Here is a 13,197-nt window from a genome sequence, read left to right as displayed (position 1 = left end):
AACCTCCCCAAGGCGGGGGCTGGACAGCCCCTCCTGAACCTTGGCTGCTGGGCCACAGGGAGCAGAGGCAGCTCCACCTGCGGGCTGTGCATGTGCGCATGTCCACCAGCAGCCTCCGCGGAAGAGCCTTGCGCCAATCCCTTCCCCAGCTCCTACAGAAGATTAACCAATTCCCTTTGCAATCACCAGAAACGTGCTGAAGTTGGCTCTTGACCCCGAGCCACCAAATCGGCTCTCTAATCCGGAATGATGAGATTTGCTGCTGCCCAAGAAGTGCGAGGGGAGGGTGAAGGCGCGCGGGGGGGAGGGGCAGAAGCCAGCCATGCCCCAGACCACTCAAGGCGTAAAGTTCCGGTCACCCAAGTGGCTCTCCCTGAGCAGTCCATGGAAGTGGGGAGCTGGGGGCCCCTGTGCTCTCAGTCACCCATGGTGGGCAGGCAGGCAGGCAGGCACTGATGCTGCTGGCCAAACCAAAGCCCAGGTGGCCGAAAGAATATCCCTAAAAGCCAGGGGCACTTGGCAGAGCCACAGAGAGAAACCAGACCTCTGAGCACCTGGCAGCCCTGCCAAAGGGCTGGGAGCACAGGAGGGGGTCGGGCGAGCTTCCACAGCAGCCAGAGTGGAGCAGGGAAATTCTCTCCCCCTTGGTCGCACGGCCCCTGCTGCTCTGGAGCCCCTTTCTCCAGATGCAGCCTCACCCCACTGGCCAGCAGGATGACCTGACCCACTCTCTCCTGGCCTCCCCTTCCTCACAGGGTTGTTGTGAGGAAAAAAGTAGGGGAAGAGCCACGTGTGCTGCCACGCTCTGTGGACTGGGCAGCAGTCCCTGGTCTCAGGTTGGAGGGAGAGGGAAAGGAGGGGGAGGCGAAGTCGCCAAAGCTGTTCCTGCTCCTAACAGCCCCACCCTCAGTGATCCATGCGAGGGGCCAAAAAGACACCTCTTGCACTCTGGGCTCAGGTGGCGACTGCAGCTGTTCCCCCCCCCCCGTCTGGGTGCAGCCTTCAATATTCCCCACCCCCGCACAATACTTGTGCTTCCACACTTGTATTCCACTACCGCCATGGGCTCAAGAGGCCCGGAGCGTCCCCCTCCTCAGCAGGCACACACGCCAGCCCCCCCCAATCATGCTGCCAAGGCACGTTGCTGCCGCTCCAAACCCTTTGCTTCGCTTTTAACTTCTGAGCCTTTTAATTTGCAGGAATCGCCGCCTTTCATGTAGGGAAAGCGCCTTCCTGCCTGCCTGTGATCTCCAATTTGGCACACACGCAGCCTCTTTGATATGCCTGGTTCCCATCAGCCCTGATCAGGCACCACCACAACTGCTGCTGATTCGTGAACAGTCAACGCTGGGCTGATGTCCTGCACCCGGGATCCAGCCCTTCACCCGCTGAGCCCAGCAGCACCAGCACTTTTCCCACTGCCGGGGGGGGGGGGGCGGGCGGGCAGCAGGGACGTTCAGGGTTCCTTTCTCCAGACCAAGGAGAAAGTTCAGGGTTCCTTTCTCCAGACCAAGGAGAAAGTTCAGGGTTCCTTTCTCTTAGTCCCTCCAGGAGCCTGCCAGCCCCCTTCAGAGCTTAGCTCCTGACTCCCAAGACTGCAGGGATGGCTGTGAAAGAAACACTCTGCACATGCCAAGGGTGGGCTTGGGGGGAGAACTTCCAGGCACGTCACGTAATGACTAAGAAGAGACACTGGGGCTGGAGTCCCAGGACAGACAGGGACAGGACTGTTTCCTCTCGCTGTGCCTCTCCTCCGTGCCTGCCTGCCTGCCTGCCAGAGACCAAGCCAGCAGCACAGACAGACAGAGTGCCATAGGACGAGGAACATTCTGCAGACAGAGGCACACCGGGTAGCCTCATGACCACCAACAGACCCTCTCCCCCTGTGCACCTCCCTCAACAGCACACCTGGCGGTCCCGGCTCTAGGCCTCAGGGGACCCATCTCCCAGGTCCTGCCTCCCCATCTCTTGGAGGCCGTTTGTGCCTCTACAGCCAAGAGCTGTTTCTGCTGCTGGTGTGCCCTGAGCACCAGCACTTCTGCTCATCCTGCTGGAGACATCCTCTTTCCACCATCCCCTTGCCTCCTGCCCACCTCCTCCCACATGTGCACACGCACAGGACTGTGACGACTGGCGAGTGGCCGGACACTGGGCAGACTCAGGAGTCACCGAGGCCTATCTGCCCAAACGCCTCGTGGTAGGTGGCCCTGGCTGCTGCACCCCCACCAGACCAAGGTCATGCTGGCTTCCTCATTCACTGCCTTCTCGGGAATAGCCACCCTTTCCGCACTTTTCACAGGAAGTTCACACAATGCCATTGACCTGCAGCACCAAATTTTCTCTCTGATATCTCACTCCTTCTCAATCAGATTTATTTATTTACAAAATTTTTACCCCGACTTCTCTCCCTGTTGGGCACTCAGAGTGGATTCCCAAAAATTACTGAAAAAAATAGACATATATAAAAGTTAAAATGTCATAAAAAGAAAAAAAAACCTAAAAAAACTCATAAAAGCTCCGAGTAGGATTAAAAAACAGCAGCAAAAGGTAAAATGATGAAAAACGCAGCCCACTAAACAGCATAAAACCCCCATATTAAAAGCCCTAAACCTGGAAAGCAAATGCAAAAACAAGTATCTTTAGGCCCCTGCAGAAAGTCTCTAAATGAGATGCAGTTCATAAGTAGTTCATAAGGGGGAGGGAATTCCATGGGACCGGTGCCACTATGGGGAAGGCCCTACTCCTTGCCACCACCCTTCTCACCTCCCTAGGTGGTGGCAGTCATAAAAGGGCCTTCTCTGATGACCAGAGAGGATGAGATGGATTATATGGAAGAAGGCAGTCTCTCAAATGTCCTGCTCCCAAGCCATCTAGGGCTTTAAAGGTCAAAACCAGCACCTTGAATTGGGCCTGGAAACGAGTGGGCAGCCAGTGCAGTTACCGGAGCAGCGGCCTGACAGAGTCATACAGCCAACCTCTAGCAAGCACACAGGCCACCCCGTTCTGAACTAATTGCAGTTTCCCAACAGTCTTCAAGAGCAGCCCCATGTTGAGCGTGTTAAAATAGTCTAATCTTGATGTCACTGTGGCATGGATCACCGTGGCTAGGTCTACATGATCCAAGTATGGGCACAGCTGGCACACCAACCAAAGATGGGCAAAGGCTCCCCTGGCCGCAGCCACCGCCTGGGAGTCCAAGAGCAGCTGCGAGTCCAGGCAAACCCCCAAGCTGCGGACCTGCTCCTTCAGAGGGAGTGCAACCCCATTCAGAGCAGGATGATACTCTAGCACATGCATCCTGGATTTATGAACCAGGAGAACCTCTGTCTTGTCCGGATTTCATCTCAGCTTGTTAGCCCTCATCCAGGTCTCACCCGCCTCCAGGCAGCGCTCTAAGGCCTTGACAGCCACTTAGAAAGTGGTGGAAAGGAGAGATACAGCTGGGTGTCATCAGCTTACTGATGGTACCCCGCTCCAAATCCTCAGATGACTTCTCCCACTGGTTTCATGTAGATATTAAATAGCATAGGGAACAGGACTGAGCCCTGTGGCACCCCCACCTTGAAGGCCAGGGTGTTGAACAGGCATCCCCCAGCACATCTGGACCTATCTGCCAAATAGGAGCGGAACCACCACAACACGGTGCCCCCAACTCCCAACTCAGCCAGGAGATCCAGAAGGACTCCATGGTCAATGGTGTTGAACGCTGCTGAGAGGTCCAGCAGGACCAGCAGGGATGCACTCCCCCTGTCCAGCCCCAGTGTAGGTCACCAGGAAAGGCAACCAAGACTTTTTCCATCCCAAAGCTCGGCCTGAAACCAGATTGAAAGGAATTTGTGAAGATTTCCCCAAGAAATGGAACTGCAGAGCAAGCTTGTTCAGACTGGATAAGCTAAGAGCTACTGAGGGCAGCTGCTCCTTTCATGAGGGTTCTCGCTTGGGTTCTCAGCCCACTTCATGATTCCTGCTCAAGCGACGAGACCATTGCACCCGGGACAGCTGCGTCCTAGTCAAATGTGACCCGGTACTGGACATTTCCATCTGTTCTTTTTGCTTCCCTGACAAATGTGTCCCAATACTATACAAGTATATTTATATCAGGTGTACGTTCCTAATTTTTTTAATGCAAAGGTAGAGGTTAGGGTTGGGATAAGAGGCTTAGCATATTGAACACATGATTTGTTGCCCAGTTATTGTTTGTCTGTTGCCCAGTTATAGTGGGATGCAAATGACTGGGATTTAAAAAAACAAAAAAAGACAGGAGCGTCCAGGACACATCTGACCAAGACACAATCACCCATGACGCAAATACCCCAGTACCTCCTGCTCAGTATGACTGCGGAATTGTCCCTTTATTGCTGCTTATTTAGTTAGTTTCTTTTCCCCACAGATGTTCATAATTACTAGTTTCTTTCCATTCTTTAGTTCTGTCTTCTTTCTTTTATAATGAACTAGTATTACAGTGGGTACTCGTTATCTGCAGATTTGAAACCTGGGAATATGCCCCACCATAGGCTCTGAACCCACAGCTGGAGCACCCGTAGAGGATCTCCCCTAGTCACATCTGGAGGGTCTTATGAGTAGCACCTCAGAATGCCTGCCAGATCCTTCTGGCAAGCACTCCGGGTTCTCGCAAAAACCGGACTTGCCTGCTAAAAGTTCCTGGCAGGCATTCTGATGGGGGGGGGCACACAAGACCTCCCCACGACTCAGAAAAAAAAGCTGGATCACAGATTTCATTCTGTGAGGTTTTTGGCATCTGCAGGAGTTTTGGGAATGGAACCCCTGCAGATGCTGAGGACCAACCTGTATTTCACTCTAATGGAAAGACAAGAAAAATCTCCGTGGAAGGAAACCAGAACTGTTCTCTCAGATGCGCCTGCAAGGAACAAAGGCCGGCTCTTTCACAATTCATCCCTAATCTCCCAGTTATGCTAGGCAGGGAGCAATAAAAACGGCTGAATCTGCAAGGAGGAACTTTTTAAACTAATATTAGAGTGGTCCTTTGCTGAATATTACCTTGCTCTGTTCAGTACTGTGTGGAACCTCCTTCCCAGTAAGTGCAGAAGTGCAAGACCTTAGTGGTATTAAAGGGCTCTGATCAGTGGTGGATCTCCCACAGACTTCGGCGGGGCAAATGCTCCAGGCAAGAGTCTTTAGGATCGCGCGGAAGCCTCTCTGAGGCTCCTGACGGGGTCGGAAACTGCTTCCATTTTTCTGGAAGTTTATAGTGTCAGGGAAGCCTCAGGAAGCTTCCCCAACACAGCCTGGGGCCGCACGAGGCTCCATGAGCCTCAAGTGAGTGGGGGTGTGTGTGTAGATTTGCATGTGTGGGGTGGCGACAGCCTGCAGGGGATGCCATTGCGGCCCTTTGCCCTGGGGCGTGGAGCTGGGAAGGTGTGCCACTGGCTCTGGTCTGGGTGAAGTGCCAGAGAAATGGCAGGGGAGGCCACAGAGAAAGAAAAGGCCAGGACAGGAATTTGAAGGATCCCCACATTTCACACCCCTGAACTGCAGGCACTCCCTCTTGGACCCTTCCAAGGAGGAGACTGGCCTGTTTCCTGTCCTAGAGCCTGAATTTAAGCAGGTCTGAAAACCACCAATCAAAATGGCCAAGAAAGGGCAGGCATGGTGACTCCCAATAGCTTTGATGGCATACAAGGGAAGGGCCCATCACATCCAGCTGCACTACACAGGGAATCTCATCTAGTACTCGGTGGTGCTGGGGATTCAGGTAGTCTTCTAAGACTTCTTGAGTACTGGTAGCACATTAAGAATGTTCGTGGACTCTCTCTCTCTCTCTCTCTCTCTCTCTCTCTCTCTCTTCAAGCTCAGTGTAAACCTAGGGAGCAATTTAGAAGGTGGAGGAGAGACCCTGGAAGCTCTCACACATCGGTTCTGAAGAGCAGTGGAGCCCCACAGGCCCTGGGGGGCCCACAGAGCACCTTCCTTGCTAAATTCAATCAGCACAGGAATTGGGACTGCTCTGAGATAATTTCTTCCCACACGAGTGCCCTTGAGTGCTGCTGAGACTTCACTCTTCTGCAATCAGCTGGAAGCAGAAGAAAAGTGATGGCTCCAGGTGGAATTGCACACAGCAAGCTTTACCCCAGAAAAAACCCACAATGCAAGATCCTGGGCGTTAAAAAGCAGGCTTAGGATTGCAGCCAAACAACACCAAAAGTCTTCCCTTTTGGCAGGGCTGGAACCAGTTCCTGCCTCTCCCATTCTAGAGAAGTGCTGAACTTGTCCCTGGAATCCATCACTTCCTGGGCCTCCGGGCCACAACCAACCCCTTTGTGGCCAGACAAAGCACAGAATTTGTGCCTGCCCCTCATTCATTGTGTTTATTAGCAAGCATGCTTTGGCAAATTGCACCCTTAGATTTAAGCATAAAAGTGAAATGAGATTATTACAAGAGGCAGCCTTCTAGCAAAAAGCAGCAGGGGAAGCCACATAAGAGGAGAACAGCAGCCCTTGCGCCATCCACCTGGCCCTATCTAGTGCCTCAACAGTGCGCAATTCACACTTGATAGACTGGTGTGCTAGTTGCACTGAAAATCACACTCCCCATCAATTTGAAAAGGCAGGAGGTCAATTCTGACATGTGATGGCTGACACAGCATGTGATGGCTGACACTTCCCAAGAAAAATGGAAGGAAGGGTGCAAACTCCAGAGCAGATGGTGGGGGTGGGGTAGACTGTCCCCCGAAATCCAGGCTGGTCATGGTCAATCAAGCCTTTGGCTTTGCCATGCTGACAGGTTTTCAAGACGACAGAAGGAAGCCACAATTCCTCAGCCAGCATCACTCTGTGGTGAGGTTATCAGGCAGGCTCTCTCTCCCTCTCTCGGTCAGGTCAAATGCTCCAGGGCAGAGATATTCCCATTGGGTAGGCAGATGCCATCCCAAGCAGCATCCCAGGCAGGGCAGGGAGAAATTCCCGCCTGAAGCCCTGCTGCCAGTCTGCATCCACAAGACTGACCCAGGTGGATGGATGGCCTCTCTCAGCTCCACATCAGGCAGCTTCCTCAAGAGGAGCCAGTCCCAAAGCCTGCTGTCTGAGGTCGCCATCCAAGCCACACGCTCTCGGCCAGCCTGCCCTTTGCCCACCTCCCTTTCAGTCCATTTCCGAGTGTCCAGTGAAGCCAATTTTCTGTCAATAGAGCCTCAGAATTCACCCTGCAAAAGCCAGGGGGCCCAAGAATGGCTTTGATCTCTTCATTTCTTCCAAGTTTGGGATTGGGGGGGATGGGGGACATGGGCAGCTGCTCTCTCCGTCACCTCAAGGGAGAATTGGCAACTGTGCCCAGCCCTCCTTCCACAGGGTCTTTGGCCATCACAAGCTGCAGCAGGAATTTCCAAGCCAGGAAGGGTCTCCTGAGAGCAAGATCCACAGGCCTGGGTCTGCCGTGAGCCTAATGGGAGTGCTGGGATGCAACAGCCCTGCTAACTGGGTAAGAGGCACTTTTTCAAGTGGGTGCTCCTCTTTTATTTAGCAAGGGGCGAGTAACTGGCCCTCCTCACCTTAGCAACATCTTTTCTAGTGGCTGTCTGCTGGTGTTCTTTTGTATCTTTTTAGGTTCTGAGCCCTTTGGGACAGGAAACCATTATAAGAACATAAGAACAGCCCCACTGGATCATGCCATAGGCCCATCTAGTCCAGCTTCCTGTATCTCACAGCGGCCCACCAAATGCCCCAGGGAGCACACCAGGTAACAAGAGACCTGCAAGGCTTCCTGGGAATTGTAGTTAAGAACATAAGAACAGTCCCACTGGATCAGGCCATAGGCCCATCTAGTCCAGCTTCCTGTATCTCACAGCGGCCCACCAAATGCCCCAGGGAGCACACCAGGTAACAAGAGACCTGCAAGGCTTCCTGGGAATTGTAGTTAAGAACATAAGAACAGGCCCACTGGATCAGGCCATAGGCCCATCTAGTCCAGCTTCCTGTATCTCACAGCGGCCCACCAAATGCCCCAGGGAGCACACCAGATAACAAGAGACCTGCGAGGCTTCCTGGGAATTGTACATAAGAACAGCCCCACTGGATCAGGCCATAGGCCCATCTAGTCCAGCTTCCTGTATCTCACAGCGACCCACCAAATGCCCCAGGGAGCACACGAGGTAAGAAGAGACCTGCAAGGCTTCCTGGGAATTGTAGTTAAGAACATAAGAACAGGCCCACTGGATCAGGCCATAGGCCCATCTAGTCCAGCTTCCTGTATCTCACAGCGGCCCACCAAATGCCCCAGGGAGCACACCAGGTAACAAGAGACCTGCAAGGCTTCCTGGGAATTGTAGTTAAGAACATAAGAACAGCCCCACTGGATCAGGCCATAGGCCCATCTAGTCCAGCTTCCTGTATCTCACAGCGGCCCACCAAACGCCCCAGGGAGCACACCAGGTAACAAGAGACCTGCAAGGCTTCCTGGGAATTGTAGTTAAGAACATAAGAACAGTCCCACTGGATCAGGCCATAGGCCCATCTAGTCCAGCCTCCTGTATCTCACAGCGGCCCACCAAATGCCCCAGGGAGCACACCAGGTAACAAGAGACCTGCAAGGCTTCCTGGGAATTGTAGTTAAGAACATAAGAACAGCCCCACTGGATCAGGCCATAGGCCCATCTAGTCCAGCTTCCTGTATCTCACAGCGGCCCACCAAATGCCCCAGGGAGCACACCAGGTAACAAGAGACCTGCAAGGCTTCCTGGGAATTGTAGTTAAGAACATAAGAACAGCCCCACTGGATCAGGCCATAGGCCCATCTAGTCCAGCTTCCTGTATCTCACAGCGGCCCACCAAATGCCCCAGGGAGCACACCAGGTAACAAGAGACCTGCAAGGCTTCCTGGGAATTGTAGTTAAGAACATAAGAACAGCCCCACTGGATCAGGCCATAGGCCCATCTAGTCCAGCTTCCTGTATCTCACAGCGGCCCACCAAATGCCCCAGGGAGCACACCAGGTAACAAGAGACCTGCAAGGCTTCCTGGGAATTGTAGTTAAGAACATAAGAACAGGCCCACTGGATCAGGCCATAGGCCCATCTAGTCCAGCTTCCTGTATCTCACAGCGGCCCACCAAATGCCCCAGGGAGCACACCAGTCAACAAGAGACCTGCAAGACTTCCTGGGAAATGTAGTTAAGAACATAAGAACAGCCCCACTGGATCAGGCCATAGGCCCATCTAGTCCAGCTTCCTGTATCTCACAGCGGCCCACCAAATGCCCCAGGGAGCACACCAGACAACAAGAAGACCTGCAAGGCTTCCTGGGAATTGTAGTTAAGAACATAAGAACAGCCCCACTGGATCAGGCCATAGGCCCATCTAGTCCAGCTTCCTGTATCTCACAGCGGCCCACCAAACGCCCCAGGGAGCACACTAGACAACAAGAGACCTGCATCCTGGTGCCCTCCCCTGCATCTGATATAGCCCATTTCTACATGGGCATGTTATTTGATTTTCATTAGTTGACATTAGTTATTTGATTTTCTCTGTAAACCGCTTTGTGAACTTTTTGTTGAAAAGCGGTATGTAAATACTGTTAATTAATTAATTAATTAATTAATTAATTATTTAATTATTTAATAGCCCCGCCTAGAGCACAGTGCTGCAGAATCTGGGTCAAGGAGCGGCAAGAGGGAGCAAGCCCAGGACGAGGGGTCTTGGCAGAGCAGGGCCTGGATGTGTCAAGTGGCAGGAGGCCCTAGAGACCTCAGGCAGTGGTGGTAGCAGGGGGGAGGGGCCAAGGGGTGGGGGGTTCAGGTGGGGGCACTGGAGACACTGAGGACTAGGAGGGTCTGCCACTGCCTCAAGCAGAGAATGCAGAGAAAGCTTCCTGGCCTGTCCCCTCTGGGAGTTGGGGAGGCCAGTGACTCGGAGAAGCACAGGGCTACAGGACGCTCCAGAGTGCCAGAGAGGGAGGTAGGGTCAGGCCACTTGGCCCCAGCCCTGCCCCACGGAGAGGCTCTGCAGGGGAAATGCAGATGGGGCCAGTGTCCAGCCCCACTGGGAGTGGGGACGGGGAGAGACTGGGAGACTCACCGATGGGGGAGAGCTCGGCCACGCTCCCAATGAAGGGTCCTCCCAGGAAGCGGGGCTCGCTGTCGTTGATGTCCTGCACCTTGATGACAAACTCCGACTCTGGCTCCAGCAGCCGGTTGGTCTGGCGGTCCCGCGCCTGCGCCCGCAGCGTGTAGAAGGTCTTCTGCTCCCGGTCCAGGCGCTCGGTGGCGTGGATGTCGCCTGTCAGCTCGTCAATCAAGAAGATGGTGCCAGCACCCTCCCCAGAAATGGTGTACTTGATGGAGCCGTCGCCTTCATCTGAATCCGAATGAATCTGGAGCGGACAGAACCAGGGGCAGGGGGTTGGGTGGCAACAGGAAGGACAGAGTCAGCCTGGACAAGCAGGTCACGGAATCCTGGCTTCAGAGACACACAGCACTGTCATCTGCGAGTCTGCAGTGGATGGCCCTGTGGGCTGCCACACAATGCCAGGCGCCTTCAGAAGGAAACGGAGAACAAATGCCCAGCGGGCACGCTCAGAGGTGGTTCAAGCACAAAGGGCAGAAGGGCAGAAGAGGCAGAGTTGCTGGAGGAAGCAGGCGGCCTCTGGAAGAGCCAGAGTTGGTGGAAGGGATGTGGTGGGACGGGAGAGCAGAGGGGGAGGGGGAGCGAGGCCGTGGAGGGCAAGGAGCTGGGGCTGGACCCAGCGAAGGGATTCGAAGGGGGTCATGATGGGGTCAACAGCACAAGGGAGGAGAACGGCTGCAGTGACAACGTTCTGGAGAGGAGTCAGGAGGCCAAAATGTGGCCACGGAAGAGTAGAGAGGAGATGGCTTTGGAGGAACCAAGGTCATGAGACGAAAGGTCACCCATGCAGCAGTGCTATCAGGAAGGAGCACCAGGACTTGGTGGCAGAGCAGCTCTGGGGAAGGCTGGCTGAGAACCGTCTTTTCTGTGTGCATAAATTCTGCTTTTCTGGAATCACAACCAGAATTGTGGTTGTGCTGGGAGGGCCTGAGAAGAGCATAACGGGCAACCCACTACCCATGTGAGCTGTCCACTGCCACAGTCTGCCCAGCGGGGGCTCCCTTGCCCAAAAAGCCTAATGAGGAGGGTCTGCACCTTCCGAGGCAGCTATGCCAGGGCCAGGCAGCTCTCAATGGCAGCAAACCCAGAGCAACCGAGAACAAATCTGCTGCATCTTCCACATGGCAGCCCCCCAAAATCTGTAGCTATTTATCACGTCCGCCTCTTCTCCAAGCACACCCAGCATCTTCACCCTGTCCTCACAGGACACAGTCTCTGGCCCCTTCACTATTTCCATTGCCCTTCTCTGGAACCCTTCCAGTTTGTCAGTATCCCTCTTAGACCGCCACATCCTGCCCCGGACACAACGCTCCAGCTGGGTCTGACTACAGCGGAAGGCAGCAGTGCTGCCGTTTCTCTTGTTCTGTAGCCGAGAATCACATTCGCCTTCTTTGCCTGGACATCACAGGCAAGGCTCACATTTAGCTTGCTGTCCCCTAAAACACCCATATCTTTTGCAAACTTACTACTGCCCAGGCAGATTATACTCTCTCTCTCTCTCTCTCTCTCTCTCTGAGTGAGTGAGAGTGTGTGTGTGTGTGTGTGTGTGTGTGTGTGTGTGTGTGTGTGTGTGAGAGAGAGAGAGAGAGAGAGAGAGAGACTTATTTATTTAAAATATTTCTATATTGCTTTTCTAACATGATACAGAACAAGTAAAATACAAAACAGCACTAACATAATATAAAACTGCAACAGGATTTAAAAGGATTGCTAGGTGGTTCCTCCCTCCTCAAAAGCCAAGCGGTACAAATAGGTCTTTAAACCCTGTTGGTCTTTATACCCTGCTGGATACCAACGAAGAGGCTGTCCTCAAGTCTCCACAGAAACTGATTCCACAGAGAAGTTGCCACAACTGAGAAGGTCCTACACCTCAGCGCAGTCCCCTTGGCTTCAGATAGCAACAGTATCCTCAGCAGATCCCTGCCTGACTACTGTAGGGGGTGTGCAAGATTATGTGGAGGAGGCTGTCCTTGAGGTATCCCAGTGCTATGCCATATATGGCTTTAAAGGTAACCACCAACACCTTGAATTGGGATCAGAAAGGAATGAGCAGCCCGTGTCACCGTTGGAGCAGCAGCATGCATGCCGACCCCACTGGCCAACTAACCGCCACATTCTGCATGAACTACAAAATCTGAACTATCTTCAAGGGTAGCCCCATTACAGTAGTCTAAGTCAGATGTCACCAGGGCACGGACCACTGTTGCCAAATCTGACTAATTCAGATATGGCCTCAGCTGGTGCACTAGCCAAAGCTGGGCCAAGCCCCCTGGCCACAGATGCCACTACTGGATCAATTTTGTGCTCTGGTCATGAAAGAGAGACCAGATTTCTTGACATGCTAAGTGACTGTGCTTTAGAGTGGATAGTCATGGAGACTACCATAGGACAGGTGACTCTGGGTTTAATATTGTGTAGAACTCAGGACCTGGTTAGAGATGTAAATATTACTGAGTCATTGGGGAAGACTGACCATGCTGCGGTCTGTTTCACCATGCATGTCGGGGGAAGAGTGCCAAGTAAAAATGACACAAAAACCCTTGACTTCCGAAGGGTTGACTTCCCTCAAAGGAGGAGACTAGTTAGGAAGAAGTTGAAGGAAGGCAAAGAGGGTCCAATCTCTCTGGAGTGCATGGAAGCTGTTTAAAAAAACAGTAATAGAGGCCCAGTGGAAGTGTGTACCACAAAGTAGGAAGAGTTCGACTAAGTCTAGGAGGAGGCCAGCATGGTTAATGAACCAAGGTAGTGAGGCTGTTCAGGGCAAGGAAGTTTCCTTCTGTAAATGGAAATCTTACCTAAATAAGAATAAAAAAGAACATAAACTCTGGCAAAAGAAAAGTAAGAAGGTGATGCATGGCCAGCAACATTAAGGGGAATAATAAAAGCTTCTTCAAATGTTAAGAGCAGGAAACCTGCCAGAGAAGTTGTTGGCCTGCTGGACGGTGAGGGAGGGAAAGGGGAGATAAAAGGAGACTTGGAGATAGCAGAGAAATTAAATGAGTTCTTTGCATCTGACTTCACGGCAGAAGACCTCGGGCAGATACCGCTGCCTGAACAGTCCCTCCTGACTAGAGAATCAAGGTTACAATCCTATGCACACTTT

The 13,197-nt window shown here is 52.9% G+C and overlaps 1 protein-coding gene across 1 annotated transcript in view; it reads right to left on the bottom strand.

Annotated features, from left to right (window-relative positions):
* The window catches only part of CDH22 (cadherin 22), a 74,734-nt gene that overhangs the window by 39,003 nt on the left and 22,534 nt on the right, over positions 1–13,197 (bottom strand). The window contains exon 3 of the mRNA XM_066624760.1: positions 10,047–10,341. Coding sequence (XP_066480857.1) covers positions 10,047–10,341 — 295 coding nt within the window. The remainder of the gene's footprint in view (positions 1–10,046; positions 10,342–13,197) is intronic.

The sequence above is a fragment of the Tiliqua scincoides genome, chromosome 4 (assembly GCF_035046505.1).
Source record: "Tiliqua scincoides isolate rTilSci1 chromosome 4, rTilSci1.hap2, whole genome shotgun sequence".
Lineage (NCBI taxonomy): Eukaryota > Metazoa > Chordata > Lepidosauria > Squamata > Scincidae > Tiliqua > Tiliqua scincoides.
The sequence above is the reverse complement of the archived record's forward strand: the minus strand, read 5'-3'. Positions and strand labels throughout refer to the sequence as shown.